General features: G+C 34.9%; 1 protein-coding gene across 3 annotated transcripts in view; it reads right to left on the bottom strand.

The window, feature by feature from the left end:
• CCDC91 (coiled-coil domain containing 91) overlaps positions 1–16,679 on the bottom strand; it is a 400,614-nt gene that overhangs the window by 183,796 nt on the left and 200,139 nt on the right. For 2 of the 3 annotated variants that reach the window (XM_055572830.1, XM_055572850.1), the window contains exon 7: positions 5,666–5,743. The exons of the other annotated variant lie outside the window; for it this stretch is intronic. In XM_055572830.1, coding sequence (XP_055428805.1) covers positions 5,666–5,743 — 78 coding nt within the window. The remainder of the gene's footprint in view (positions 1–5,665; positions 5,744–16,679) is intronic. 3 annotated transcript variants of the gene reach the window in all.

Below are 16,679 nucleotides of genomic sequence, written 5' to 3'. Positions count from 1 at the left end.
CCATGACAACTGATGAGTGCATTGTAAGCCAAATAGCAGCCCAGTAATACAACTACACATTACCTTAATAAAAAAAGGTGCTCTACATCATGGATGTGTCCCAGGTAGCACTAGTGGTAAAGAACTCCCCTGCCCATGCAGGAGACTTCAGAGACACAGGTTTGATCTGGGTCAGAAAGATCCCCTGGAGGAAGCCATAGAAACCCTCTCCAGTAATTTTGCTTGGAGAACCCCATGGACAAAGAAGTCTAGTGGGCTATAGTCCATGGGATAACAAAGAGTCAGACACAACTGAAGTGATTTGGCACACACACATATCATGGATAGTAATACTTGATAGAAAAAACTACAGATATAAAGAACTGTGAAGTCTGAACTAGTGTATATAATAGCAAATGACAGTTTGAAGAAAAAAGCCCAGTTAAACAAGTAAAGGAAAATTCTTGTTCCTTGTAGTAAACAATCTTAGATGTGGCAGGCTCCTATGGCAAGCCTCCCAAGATCTCCAGTTATTTTACTGTTGTTAATTATCAGGATAAAGGATTTCTTAAATCATGACATGAAAGAAAAAAATAAATACAATGAAGTAAATATTATAGGAAAAGTTGGCATATGTAGCACATTAAGTTAGTGTTAGCGTTGTTTTCTTCTGCACTTTAGCAGAATTTCACATGGCCTTTCATTCATCATGGACTTCCCTGGAGGCTCAGATGGTCAAGTGTCTGCCAACAATGCGGAAGACCGAGGTTCAATCCCTGGGTTGGAAAGATCCTCTGGAGAAGGAAATGGCAATCCACTCCAGTACTCTTGCGTGGAAAATCCCATGGATGGAGGAGCCTAGTAGGCTGCAGTCCATGGAGTCGCAAAGAGTCAGACATGACTGAGTGACTTCACTTTCTTTCTTTCATTCTCAGTCTGAAGCAACCTATTTACTTTCTTCTTTTTAATTAATTATTTTATTTGGAAAATAATAACTTTACTTTCTAAATGAATAAAAGAACAATGACTTTTTAGCAGAAGCCCAGGAGTATGAAGGGCTAGACCATGATCGCTTTCTCTTAAATAGACATTTCTAAAACAGACTGAAACAAGCATCCACACCGTATAATTATGAGAAGTAAGCTAATTAATAGTCAGCTGTAAGATAATGACAAGCCATTAAAATTGCTATACTAGAAAACTGATATATTGAATGTTATAATAACTAAATTGCAAAAATTTATTGACAGCATCATCATTGTTGTTTTTGTTGCTCAGTTGCTAAGTCACATTCAACTCTTTGGGACCCCATGGACTGCAGCATACCAGGATCCTCTGCCCTCCACCATCTCCCGGAATTTGCTCAAATTCATGTCCACCGAATCAGTGATACTATTATTATTAGCCATGATCAAATTCATTATCTCACTGGGTCCTCACAATACTTCTCTGAATAAGTTCTATGTTTTATTCCCTTATATACTTATAGGGAAATTAAAATTCATATATAATAAATTGCCGGAGGTGACACTGTTAGTAAGTACCCGAGCTAGGGCTTAGATCAGGTTTATATGACTCAATCAATCAGCTCTACTAGTAGAAATTCTTAGGAGTCCTAAAGAGGAAATTTTTGCAGAGATGCAAATTCCTTCAGGAATTTAGAGAATAAATGTATGAATTATGATATAGCATTATTCAGATCAGATCAGATAAGATCAGTCGCTCAGTTGTGTCTAACTCTTTGCGACCCCATGAATCGCAGCACGCCAGGCCTCCCTGTCCAACACCAACTCCCGGAGTTCACTGAGACTCACGTCCATCGAGTCAGTGATGCCATCCAGCCATCTCATCCTCTGTTGTCCCCTTCTCCTCTTGCCCCCAAAGGTAGCAAAAGATAAGGATATTAGTACACAATACATAATAATAGGGGCTTCCCCTGAAGCTCAGCAGTAAAGAATCTGCCTGCAATGCAGGAGACAAGTGGAACACATCACATAAAGGAAAAAAAAAAAAATAATTTTCAACAGAGATGTACCATTGGATAATATCCTGCGGCCTTTCATGATTTAAAAAAAACAACAAACTACAAATAAAAATGAAATTTCCTCAACCTAATAAAGGCCATCTATAAAAATCTCACTGATAACATCATACTTAATTGTTAATCAATATATACATATATATTTATCAGCTCTTATTAATATTATATTGGAAGTCTACCTGGGAAATAAGGTAAGAAAAAAGAAATGAAAAGCATCCAGATTGAAAAAGAGGAAGCAATCTCTAGTTGCAGATGGCATGGTCTTATATATAGAAAATCTTACAAAATCTAAACAACTATTAGAACTAATGACCATGTATAAGAACAACACACAAAAACATGGCAGCACTGAACAATCTAAACATGAAATTAGGAAAAACAATTCAATTTAGAACATTGTCAAAAAGAATAAAAGAATATTGAAAACTATAAAACACTGTTGAAAGCAATTAAAGAAGATAAACGTAAAGCCATTTCAGGACCATGGATCAGAAAACTTAATACAGTTAAAATGGCAATACTCCCTAAATTGATCTACATATTCAATGAAAACACAATTAAAATCCAACTCAGACTTTTTAAATTTACATACTGATTCTAAAATCAATGTAAAAATGAAAGTGACCCCACCCCAACGGGGTTCCCTAGTAGTTCAGATGGTAAAGCACCTGCTTGCAATGCAGGAGACCTGGGTTCGATCCTTGGGTCAGGAAGATCCCCTGGAAAAGAAAAATGGCAACCCACTCCAGTATCCTTATCTGGTAAATCCCATGGACAGAGGAGTCTGGCAGGCTACAGTCCATGGGTTCACAAAGAGTCTGACATGACTGAGCAACTAACACACACACCGCTCCGATGAGGATGACAAAGGGCACCTCATTACAAACTGATAAAAGGTCAAATCTAGGCCCCCTTAACTAGCCTTTGTGGGCAGGGCTTGGAGTTGGGCTACAGTTTGCTCTCTGGTATTTGGTGGAATTAGAATGTTTATTATCTAAAGCAAGTGGAAGCTTTCCTGGTCTTCTGGATAGAAAGAGTAGGTTTTTCTTGGGGTCTACTGTCTGACCTCATTGATATTTCTGGGTTGATTACTTCTCCAGTACCTTGTATGGGGCAAATGAGGCAAAAAGAGAAGAAAAATAAAATAATTAGCACATGAACTTCTCATGCATGAATTCATGATGAAAAAAACAAAATTGTTTCTTTTCTTGTTCCATAACAGGCCACAAATCATCAACATTTACATTACAAAGACAACTAACCAACCAAGAAAACATTGACATTTTTCCTATCTAAATTACTTTAGTTTTTCCATAGTACTATGAAGTTGTCAGTTATCATTCTAAGACACTTTGGTTTCTAAAATTTTATACAATAATTAATTATCAGATATATCCTTTGTAAAAATACTGTAGTATCTTTGTGCAAAATGTGAAGCTCACCAATAAATCAATACAGAAGGTTATATAAAAAGTATTTACACTGAAGTTCCATGCTATAAGAGAATTTATATACTTTACGTATTAACTGACTATAAGTATAATATGATAAATTAAATATAACTTTGTAGAATACTTGATTTGATACCTAATCCTTTTAAGCAAATTGAAATAAATACATAATGCCTGAAACTTCTAAATTCTTTTTTTAATAAGCATCCCATAATGATATGAGACAAAGAGGTGAAATGAGTAGCTCTCAACTAATTTTCTTTAAAATGTAATTTACAAAATATATTTGCAAAGTTGTCAATATGCTTTTAAACTCATTATTTGCCAGTGTTGAAAGTAATACACTATAAACATGTTTTTAGCAAAGGAAATATGTAGAGCCAGAACCAAAAAAATTTTAAATATAAAATACTAAGTTTTTCAGAATAACACAACAATGTAAGTACTTTCACAACATTTAATTTAGAATTCATAAATATAAATAAGTAAAACATAAATTTATCCAAAAATACATCATATAATATGCCAGGAGAATTATGTAAATTCCATTATTTTAATTCTTCCCACCCTTAGCCTTAGGACAAAAGAGAAGATGGTTCAAAATAGATCCTATACACTTTCCTCCAACTCAATAACTATAAAGCTGGTTTATATTAGTAGAACAAAAAATTCCCAACATTATAAAGAAAAGAGCCAATAATCACAGCTATGAAAAGCAGACATTTTAAAACAGCCTTCTCAAGAATGGCACAAGTTTCTGTATTGGGTGTGGTCATAAAAATGACCTTCCAGGTCCCAAGACCTATCATCTACCAGACTATTTTAATACCTTCAATTTTTTTAAAGTGTCTTTCACTTAAAATCTAGATCTATTTCTTTTACTACTTTTATTCAAATGACTTGTTATGGGAAGCTTTTTGACGTTAAACTGTCAACTAATTAAAATGAAATGAACTTCTATCTTGTCTAGGGATAAAGTTGAATCAACAAATAATGTCTATATTCCACATATGATAGAAGGATTTTTTTAAAGTTATTATAATAATTAACAATAAAAAATAAACTAATGCCTAATTATACAGGTAGAATTAAGCCAATTATGGTGCATGTATATATACATATATATGTGTGTGCATGTGCATGTGTATAAATATAGAATATAATAGTATAGAACAATGACAAAAATAGGATAAGTTTATATATACTGACATGAAAATATGTATTGACAAGTATAACGAGAAACAAAAGAATAGATTGAGTAGAAGAACATATTTCTAAAAGCAAATCAAAATTGTATACCATGATATGAGTAAATATGTATGTGTGAGTAAATGTGTATGTATTTAAAGAGAAATCTCTAGAAGGATGGATATCAAACCATTCACATCTGATTTCTGGGGAGAACTGTTGTAATTTGATTTCAACAAGAAAGCATTCCTTAATTACTTTATGGGAAAAAATGATCTAAAATGAAATTTAGGAACGAAAAGATTTTGTCATTAAACTCTGAATTTGCTTTAAATGTCTAAGTTTATGCTGCTACTGCTGCTGCTAAGTCGCTTCAGTCGCGTCCGACTCTGTTCGACCCCACAGACGGCAGCCCACCAGGCTCCGCTGTCCCTGGGATTCTCCAGGCAAGAACACTGGAGTGGGTTGCCATTTCCTTCTCCAATGCATGAAAGTGAAAAGTGAAAGTGAAGTCACTCAGTCGTGTCCGACTCTTAGTGACCCCATGGACTGCAGCCCACCAGGGCTTAGCTTATTCAGAATAATACTGAGTATATCATTGATATTGATACTTAGTTAATGTCAAATCTATTTAACTTGTTAAAAGAAAAAAAGTATGACAATAATTTTCAGATTTATATATCTTTTTTTCCTATAAAAGTAGAATCACAGTAAAGACCAAAAAAGCTAATCCAGCAATTAATTCTATAGCATTTTGTTTTAAAACTTCAATCTTTCTTGTGTACTCAAATATTCCGTAAGTTCTCAAATGCAGAGCAACATCTAACATTACCTTTGTAATTTACCAAGTACACTTTCAATGAGCACTATTGATCAACGGAAAGGAATTCCATATGAAAATATGATAACAATTCTATAATTTGTGAATATTTGCATATACATAATGTTTTTACTAAAATTTGCCAAACTTTAACAGAAAAAAGGAAACAGATTCTCAAATAACTACCTTATATTCATCCACAATAATGCTGAGGGCTTCATGACCCGCTTTCCTCATATCTTCCAATTCTTGTTTATGCTTTTCCTGAAAGAAAATAAGAAACTAAGCTATGATTTGTTTTTGTTTTTTGTTGTTGTTGTTGTTGTTTACAAAATAACACACCACTGACTTTTGCATTTATAAGTGATGTGAGTGATTTGTGGCACACCAATGTTGCAGCTGAAAACAAAGAGAAACTCATTCAAAAAAACTTTGTTTAAAAGCATTCTGAAGATAGCAATGAGAGATTAAAGGGAAACCATAACTGGGAAAGGAAAGCCATGCTCACAGGTAAGATAACCCAAGGCAATGGTGTTATCCCTTGAGACATCTGGCAATTGTGGACCTGGATCTAGAGACAGGAGGCCCTGTGTCATCCAAAAAGCCAGGACCTTTTTTTTTTTCGTTACTTCTCCAGTAATACACACATGTCAACAGTTCAATATGTAACAAAATTTGAGAACTACTAGATTAAGGAGAACAAACCCTCATTCTACCTTCCGAGGAAAGGAGAAGCTGAATTCTCTTTGGAGAATGTTAACATCCTACAGAACCTTTCCAATTTTTCAAACACAATGTAAAGCTTTCAATGCAAATTATCAGAAATGATAACAGATGAGACCAAAGAAACATAAAATAGAAAAGACAAAAGAAATAGACCCATGGGTGATTCAGATATTAGTTATCAAAAAGTTTACAATATTTATGAATAAATACACACAAGAAAATAGAGAAGTGGGGAAAGTGGATAGTACAGAGAATTTCTTCAGAGAATTGGAATTCATAAAACAAATTCTACAGCTCAATGCGATAAATGAGGTAAATAATAGGTAAAACAGCAGAAAGCAGGATTAGAGGACCAAAAGATAGGGAAAACCTACAGCAAAAGAGAAATAAATGATTGAAAGTATATTAAAAAAAAAAAAAAACCTTTAAAAAGACAAGAGACAAAATAAAAAGGCAAATATTTATGTAAAACAATTGTTAAAAAAATAATCCAAAGAAAAAGAAAAAAAAAATAATCCAAAGAAAGAAGAAAAAATAAAATCTAGCAAGACAGGAACAATAAAGTGATGAAGAAAATAAAAAACAAAAATTTCTAATATTACTCATGAATTCAGGATATTATACAACCAATAGATTTTTCTAAACAAATAGTAAGATATTGTTAAATATTACAGCAATAAATATGAAATTTTAGGTAAAATGAAAAAACTCCTGGGAAAAAAAAAACAAAACTGAAAGAAGATGAAATAAAAATTCTGAAAAATTTTGTATGTGTTTAAAAAAAAAGTACCTATATTACATTAAGAACAAAATAAAACTTCTGACCTAGAAACATATAAGTGCAGATTATTAAAAAGGTTACTTTTAATAAACAATTAATAAATAACAGAACTCTTACACAAAATCTTCCAGAGAATGGAAAAAGAGGGAATATTTCCCCACATATTTTACTAAGAAAGCATATCCCTTATACTTCAATCTGCAAAGATAAAATTATGAACCAATCTCTTTTATGAAAAGAAAAACTAAAATTCTACATAAAATATTAGTAAATGGAATCTAGCAATAAATAAATTATACATCTCAACCAAGTATGATTTATTTTAGGACTATCAGGTAGCTAGAAGTGATGCACACCATTTCAGACCTCAACCACAAAACCTCCAACAAATCCTCCACACACTTCCTTTGTCCCCCAATATTTGCTTGCTGATGTCATTGCCCTGGATGACAATTAAAGCCATGTGCTGCAAACAGCAGGAGGGCCTCTGTCAGCCAGGGACTCTGAATGACTACACCATCACCTCAGTGGACTTGGTGAGCAAATTAATGATATTTAGGAAAAAAGACAAGAAAAACAGTTCTTGTTCATGTATTCTTATGAGAGTGTGTGCCAACTTGCCTTGGTCATGGCCAATTCTGTGCGACCATATGGACTGTAGCCCTTCAGGCTTCCCTGTCCATGGGATTCTCTAGGCAAGAATACTGGAGTGGGTTGCCATGCCCTCCTCCAGGGGATCTTCCTGACCCTGGGATCAAACCTGCATCTCTTATGTCTTCTGCATTGGCAGGCCGGTTCTTTACCACTAGTGCCACCTGGGAATGTTACCAATTCCTCATTTATAAACTGCTTATACTTAACTTATTCAAGAATTATTATTTCATTATCAAATTCTAATTGCCTTTTCCAGTATATAGCTTTATGTATCTTTCTCTAGCTAAATCACTCTTTACCAAAAAGCCTAAACATAAAGGACCAATAAGGGCCCTTGATATAGACACTGATTTTTGTTGGTATGATTATCAATCTATGGCTCATGGCAGCAATCTTTTTTTAAAGTCATTTTCCCATTTCTGTGAGAGTTGTTTTCATTTCAGTTGCTCAGTCGTGTCCGACTCTTTGTAACCCCATGAATCGCAGCACTCCAGGCCTCCCTGTCCATCACCAACTCCCAGAGTTTACACAAACTCATGTCCATTAAGCCAGTGATGCCATCCAACCATCTAATCCTCTATGATCTCCTTCTTCTCCTGCCTTCAGTCCTTCCCAGCATCAGGGTCTTTTCCAATGAGTCAGCTCTTTGCATGAGGTGGCCAAAGTACTGGAGTTTCAGTTTCAGCATCAGTCCTTCCAATGAATATTCAGGACTGATTTCCTTTAGGATGGACTGGTTGGACCTCCTTGCAGTCCAAGGGACTCTCAAGAGTCTTCTCCAACACCACAGTTCAAAAGCAGCAATTCTTCGGTCCTCAGCTATCTTTATAGTCCAACCCTCACATACATACATGACTACTGGAAAAACCATACCCTTGACTAGATGGACCTGTGTTGACCAAGCAATGTCTCTGCTGTTAAATATGCTGTCTAGGTTGATCATAACTTTCCTTCCAAGGAGTAAGTGTCTTTTAATTTCATGGCTGCAATCACCATCGGCAATGATTTTGGAGCCCCCAAAAAAATAAATGATAGAAGACTGAACAACACATACACCAACTATAAGAAATGAAACTATAGAATACATCACCCAACAACAACAGAATACACATTATACTCAAGTAGACATGAAACAATCTCCAGGATAGACTACATGGTAAGCCACAAAACAAGTCTTAATAAATTTTAAAATACTGAAGTTATACAAAGCATTCTCTTCAACTACAAGGGAATGAAATTTGAGATAACAGTGAAAAAATGAGAAAATTCACAAATTTGTAGAAAACAAACAACATATTCCTATGTAACCAATTACTCAAAGAGGAAATCACAAGGGAAATTAAAAATCTATATTAAAAAAAGAAAACATCAAACCAATAACCTAACCTTTCACCTTAAGGAACTAGAAAAAGAAGAATAAACCAAAGCAAGCATAATGAAGGAAACTAAAAGAAAATAAAGAAAAGAATAGAAATCAATAGAGAAAATCAACTGGACCAAAGTTGGTTCTTTATAAAGAAAATAAAGAAAAGAACAGAAATCAATAGAGAAAATCAACTGGACCAAAGTTGGTTCTTTATAAAAAATCAGCAATATGACAAACATTCATTGACCAAGGCAGGAAAAAAAAAAAAGAGATAAGGGATGAGTCAAATTAGTAAAATTAATAACAAGGAAAGGGCTTACTACTGAACCTAAAGAAACAAAAAAGAACATACAAAAATATTATGAACCACTAAAAGACCCTGATGCTGGGAAAGATTGAAGGTAAAAGGAGAAGAGGGTGGCAGAGGATGAGATGGTTAGATAGCATCTCCAACTCAATGGACATGAATTTTTGCAAAGTTTGGGAGAAAGTGAAGGACAGGAAATCCTGGCACACTACAGTTCATGGGGCTGCAAAGAGTCAGATATGATTTAGTGACTGAACAAAAACAACATGCCAACAAATTAGATAACAAAGTTGTAAGGCACAAATTCCTAGAAATATGCAAACTACCAAAATTGACTCAAGAAGAAACAGAAAACCAAACAGACCTATAACAAGTAAGGAGACTGAATCCAGTAATCAAAAACACTTCACACAAAAGAAAATCCTTTCTTTCAAATGACTTTAGTGGTGAATTCTAACAAATGTTTACAAAAGGATTAACACCAACCTTTCTCATATAGATGAGAAAACATGCCCTAACTGATTCTATAAGGCCAGTATTACACGAATGCAAAGCCACACAAAGACAACACAAGAAAAGACAAAGCAGTAAGCAGAATCCAACAGCATATTTAAAAGTCTATAGCCTAGGACCAAGTGTAATTTATCTCAGGAATGTATAGGTGGTTCAACATATAAAAATCGATCCATTTTATATACCACATTAAAACAATGAAGGAAATAAAAGCCTGCAAGATTATCTCAGTACCCAGAAAAACAGTGACAAGATCAAGCAAACTTTCATGATGAAAATATTCAGAATATTAAGAACAAAAAGCAATATCTTCAAGCTGATAAAAGACATTGTGAAAATCCCTTTTTCACTGTGGAAGCACCATTTTACATTTCAACCAGCAAAGTGGAAGGGTTTCAGTTTCTCCACCTCCTTACCAATACTTATTTTCTGAATTTTAATTATAGCCATACTGGTGGATGCCAGTGGTTTTGACTTGAATTTCTATAATGGCTAATGATGTTGAACATTTGTTTCTTTGGAGAAATAGCTACTCAATTTCTCAAACAGCTGAAATCATATTATTGATGAAAGACTGAAGACTTTCCTCTAACATCAGGAACAAGACAAGAATGCCTACTCTTTCCAACTCCATTAAACAGTATACTGAAATTCTAGCAAGGGCATCAGGCAAGAAAAAGAAATAAAAAGCGTTCTTAGAAATTATTAGATTAGAAATGAAGGAGTAAAACTATCCTGATTTTCAGAAGACATGATTTTATATATGGGAAACTGAAAAATTATTAGGTCTAATAAACAAAATATTATTAAATACTATTAAATAAACAAGTTCAACAACATTATAAGAAAGAAGATTAACACACAAAATCAGTTGTATTTCTATACACTTGCATGAACAATCCAAATATGAAATAAAGAAAACAATTCCATTTACAATAGCATAAAAAATGTAAAATACTTAGAAATACTTTTTTACCAAAGAAGTGTGAAATTTTTACACTACTAACTATAAAACATTGTAGAGTCTTAAAAAATAGGAAGGACATACTGTATTCCTGGATTTGAAGATTTAATATGTTAAGTGTCACTACTCCCAAATTTTATCTAAAGATTCAATGCAATCCCTATCAAAGTTCCAGTGACTTTATTTTGCAGAATCAGACAAGCTCATCCTAAAATTCATATAGAATTGCAAGTGATTATGAGTCGCTAAAATAATTTCAAAAAATAAAGCAACGTCAGAGGACTTACACGTCCTAATTCCAAAACTGAGCAAAGGGCTGCAGTAACCAAAACAATGTGATATTTGCATAAGGATAGAGGTTCCAGTGGAAAATAAAAATGAGTGCTTCAAAATAAGTTTATGTATCTATAAGCAACTGATTTTTGACATGAGTAAACAAGTCAGTTCAATAGGGAGAGAATAATTCTATCAACAAATGATGGTGGGAAACTGGACACACATGCAAAAGGCTAAACCTGGAACCCCAACTCACATGATGTATAAATATTAAAACCAAATGAATCAAATTCCTGAATCGAAAAGATAAAACTACTAAATTCTTGTAGGAAAAGATAGGTACACACCTTTATCACCTTGCATTAGGTAACAGTTTCTAAAAATATGACACTAAAATATAAGCACAAGCAAAGAACCTAAATACCTAACTTAAAACTTTATGCATTAAAGGATACTACTAAGAAAGCAAAAAAGAAACCCACTGAATATCTGTAAAAATATCAACAGATCTAAGATCTGTTATCCAGGATATATAAGCAACTCTTGTAAATCAGCAACAAAAAGATAACCAAACTTTAAAAATGGGCAAAGAACTTGCGTAGCTATTTCTCCAAAGAAACAAATGTTCAACATCATTAGCCATTATAGAAAATCAAGTCAAAACCACTGACATCCACCAGTATGGCTATAATTAAAATTCAGAAAGTAAGTATTGGTAAGGAGGTGGAGAAATTGAAACCCTTCCACTTTGCTGGTTTAAATGTAAAATGGTTCTTCAACAGTGAAAAAGTTTGGTAGCTTCTCAAAAAATTAAAGGTAGATTTAATTAAACATAGACTTACCAAATGTCCCAGAAATTTCACTCTTAATTATACACCCAAGGGCACTGAAAATATACATTTACACAAAAACTTGGACACAAACGTCCATATGAGCATTATTTAATAATAGCAAAAAAGTAAAAACAATGTAAATTTTCATCAACTAATAGTTTTTTTAAATGAAGTATTATCCATACAAGTGAATATTCTTCACCCATAAAAGGAATGAAATGATACATGTTTTAATATGAAAGAACCTTGAAACCATTATGCTATGCCGAAGTAGCTAGACACGAGAGGCTGTGTATTCCATGGTTTCATTTTATGAGGAAATGTCCAAAATAGGTAAATAGGTAAAATAGGTAAATCCAGAAACAGAAAGTAGATTGGCAACTGTCAGGTGCTGGGGGAGAAGAGACCTAGGGAGCAACTGCTTAATGCATTCAAGGCTGCTTCAGGTGATGATACTATCTGGCCAGTTAGATACTAGTGACAGTACAACAATATTGTGAATATACTTAAAAAAAACACTGAACTATATTTTATATCATTTTAAATGATGAATTTTACGTTCTGCAAATGTTACATGAACGCCAAAAAACTGCACTGGTGGAAGAAAAAAAACAGTATGTTTGTGTCAATTTAATTTCTAAGCTGAATGGTGTTTTTCTTTGATTTTGCTATTTCATTTCTAATTTTGTTTTACTCTGATCAGAGAATGCTGGTTTTAAAATTTTACTTCTTAGAATTCACTGAGGTGAAATATTTCTCATAAACAACCAAGAGAATAACAATCTTTACGTTTCTGATTGCTGAGAACCATTTGCAGCTTTTAAAATAGAAAACCAGTTAACTGTGCGGATTCATACTTTATTTTAGTATTCTAATTATCTTACATTATTTTGTTGGCATATAGTGTGTTTTTTAAAACGTCTGTCATGGATCTAATTTTATTTTATATTTAGATTGACTATATAATTTATTTTCCAAATTGGGTCACTTTTGAGAATAAAAGGAGTTTCTGTTAATAACTGCACTGCTGCTGCTGCTGCTAAGTCGCTTCAGTCGTGTCCGACTCTGTGCGACCCCATAGACGGCAGCCCACCAGGCTCTGCCGTCCCTGGGATTCTCCAGGCAAGAACACTGGAGTGGGTTGCCATTTCCTTCTCCAATGCAGGAAAGTGAAAAGTGAAAGTGAAGTCGCTCAGTCGTGTCCGACTCTTAGCGACCCCGTGGACTGCAGCCTACGAGGCTCCTCCGTCCATGGGATTTTCCAGGCAAGAGTACTGGAGTGGGGTGCCATTGCCTTCTCCCTAATAACTGCACTAGGATAACAGTATAAATATAGACTATCCTGGGAAAACCAAAAAAGCAGAGTCACTGGAGTTACAGATTCCCAAGGTATTATTTTGAAAAACACTTTGTTTAAAGTCACTAGAAGATGTCTCATAATTGACTGCTACTGCTGCTAAGTCACTTCAATCGTGTCCGACTCTGTGCGACCCCACAGATGGCAGCCCACCAGGCTCCTCTGTCCCTGGGATTCTCCAGGCAAGAACACTGGAGTGGGTTGCCATGTCCCTCTCCAACGCATGAAAGTGAAAAGTGAAAGTGAAGTTGCTCAGTCGTGTCTGACTCTTAGCGACCCCATGGACTACAGCCTGCCAGGCTCCTCCGTCCATGGGATTTTCCAGGCAAGAGTACTGGAGTGCGTTGCCATTGCCTTCTCCCATAATTGACTGTTAGGGGTCTATTTTTTCAGGTATACATGTACATTTTCAAAATAGGTCCCAGTCTTCTTTCATATCATGTAAGGTGGTTGAATTACATTTTTCATACAGTTCTGTTTCACCTCTCTAGTCTTCCTCTTCGGGGAATCCAATTACACACACACTGGATCGGGTAAAAACAAACATACTGTTTGTTTTCTATAATTATTCCTTTCTCTCAAATTCTTCTTCATTTATGTTAGTTTTCATTTTGTCATGCTTTATTATTTTTTTCTTTCTATACTATTGCATTCCCTCTTTTATTCCTTCAGGCTTAATCTTCATTTTGGGATTTTTTTTCTTTTATGTCTTTTTTCTATCAGCTATATCTTATTTCTTCTTTTCCCATTTCTGAACTGTTGTTCTATTTCTGATTTTTCCTGCTGTTCAAATGCTTCCATCACTGTACTCAGTTTCGCAGCAATCATTTTCTCTTAACCATGTAGTAGTTTACTCTGAGTTGAAGTTAGCCTGAAGAACTTCCTCAGCTTCATGATTCTAGGGCTTCCTCTTCTGTTGGTATTATAAGATTTTAAAAAGAAAAAAGTGTTTTTCCAATGCAGCGACTTCTTGAGTACTTTCTGATAAATGCTTTCTCTGATCCCCTTCCTACCAGTATCTGAACATTCTCCCCCTTCAGTGTCTGTACGATGCTTTACCATCCTCCTTAGCATGGATGACTTTAAGATGGGTACTTTCTCTGTGTATTTCCAAAAGAAATGAGGGCTCAGAGACTCAGCCAGCTTTAACTGCTGTCCTCAGTCCTTCCAGATCCTCTACTCTGAGTGGGAACTGCTTCTTTTGGCATGGCAATACTTGGGTCTCTAGGCCCCCAGAACCACCCTAAATCCCCTTTATGTTCCCCTCCATCACTCAAGCAGGGATGTGAGAGACATGCCTATCTTGTTGCCGTCAATAGTTCAGCTCTACTAGCTTCTGCACCATAAATCATATAAGCATAACTGACATCTATTTTCCTATTCAAGATGTTACTTATGGACTTTTCCCCCTTAACTACCTTAGACTAGGTTTTTTTTTTAAGAAAATATAAGAAGATTCAAAAATCATGTAGCCTCTGCTGCTGCCAATCACCAAGCCCAATCCACCCCTCTTCCTTCTTGAAATATTTTCTTCATTTGTTTCTTCCCCTTCTCAGTCTATCCTGTTTGCTATTCTTCACTGCCCCAATCTCAAACTGCAGGAGTTCCAGAGAATGAGACCTCTTCTTTAACTTGTTCAACTGATAAATAAACTTAAATATCGTCTTTGTACAACTCCTTAAATTATATCCCCAATTCTGCCATAGCTAATCCTCAGATTTCTTTATCTAGCTGCCTATTAAGGTCTTTACATGTATATCTAAAAGAAATCTCAAAATTAACATGTCTAATGTCAAACCTTTTATTTTCCTTTACCAATCTTCCCTTCGCTCAAAAAAATTCTGAAATCATTTTTAGTTTCTCTCCTTTTTTCCCATCACAATCCACATGTAATATGTCACAAAACCCTACTGGCTTGATGTTCCTTTTTACTTCTTTAACAAAGTCTTTAACTTTGTTAATGTCAACAAAGGCTAAAACACCTGATTAAAATTTCTTTAACAAAGTCTCTAGCAATACAACTGTGTGCCAGGCACTGTTCCAAACCCTTTGCAAATACTGGGTCATTTATTTACTTATTTAAACCTCCTAATGTCTCCATCTCATGATCTACAATCTGGACAGTTGTCAACATCTCCACTGCTACTTCTCTAGTCCACACTACGATCGTTTCCCAACATCCCTGACTCTTTGATTCTACCCTTCTTCCAAGACTGCAGCAAAAATAGTCCTTCAAAACTTGAAAGTGAAAGTGAAGTCGCTCAGTCGTGTCCGACTCTTTGCAACCCCATGGACTGTAGCCTACCAGGCTTCTCAGTCCATGGGATGTTCCAGGCAAGAGTACTGGAGTAGGTTGCCATTTCCTTCTCCAGGGGATCTTCCCAACCCAGGGATTGAACCTAGGTCTCCCACATTTTAGGCAGACGCTTTACCCTAAAACTTGAGGGCAATCACAAAGAATGTAATTTCTATGATGGCAGAAATTCTTCACCACAGTATCCGCAACATGTAAAATACTACCAGGCATAGTGTGGGTACTCAATAAATATCTGTTAAATAATAAAATATCACACATCTGACTACAATTTCTAAGCTTCCACATTACTGCAAATAAACTCTATAATCCCTCCCATAGCCCAAAGTTATACCCCTCTCTCCCTAAATCTTCCATCTGTTGTCACTGGCCTTCCTCAAATCATTATAAGCACATTATTACCATAAGGCTATTAAAGTTATTTGCTGTGTTTGATATACTCTTCACCCCAGATATCACACACTCATTTCCTCTGAATACTACTCAAAAACCATTGTACTAGAGGGATGCTTGCTGACCACCCTATATAAAATAGCACACACTCATCATTGTCCACTAATCATGCTTTATTTTTATTCATTGCACTTATCACTACTTACTGTTTTGTACTCTTCATTGCCCATCTCTCTCACATACTGCAGAAGATAATGATGATACTCTTAACCCTATGGCACTTTGGAAAGTGAGGAAAAGACTGACAGTAGGGAGATTTCAAAATCTGACATTAAGTTCAATTTAGGAAGGTGAAATTTCACTTGCCATTGAACATACATATCACAAACGGCACCTTGTATATAATGTCTGTTCACTAAATAAGGACTGAATAAAGATGAGATTGAATGGACAGGATCTGAAGGCCAAATACATGAGGTAAGTAAGGTGCACATGAGGTGCTCAACAGAGAGAGTTATTTAAAATCATAATAAGAATTGTTAAAAATATATTTAAAATTTGGTCTTCAAAAAGAAGGCTATTTGATAGATTCACATATCTGTTTTTTGGATGACTGAATGAGATTATGATCAAAGTTCTTTTTCTGATATAAGCCCAGCATATAAATTAAGAAACATCTTTGAGCAGGTTTCTTTACCTATTAAATAAGAGAGTTG

The sequence above is a fragment of the Bubalus kerabau genome, chromosome 1 (genome assembly GCF_029407905.1).
Source record: "Bubalus kerabau isolate K-KA32 ecotype Philippines breed swamp buffalo chromosome 1, PCC_UOA_SB_1v2, whole genome shotgun sequence".
Classification (NCBI taxonomy): Eukaryota; Metazoa; Chordata; class Mammalia; order Artiodactyla; family Bovidae; genus Bubalus; species Bubalus kerabau.
This window is presented reverse-complemented; position numbering and strand designations above follow the sequence as displayed.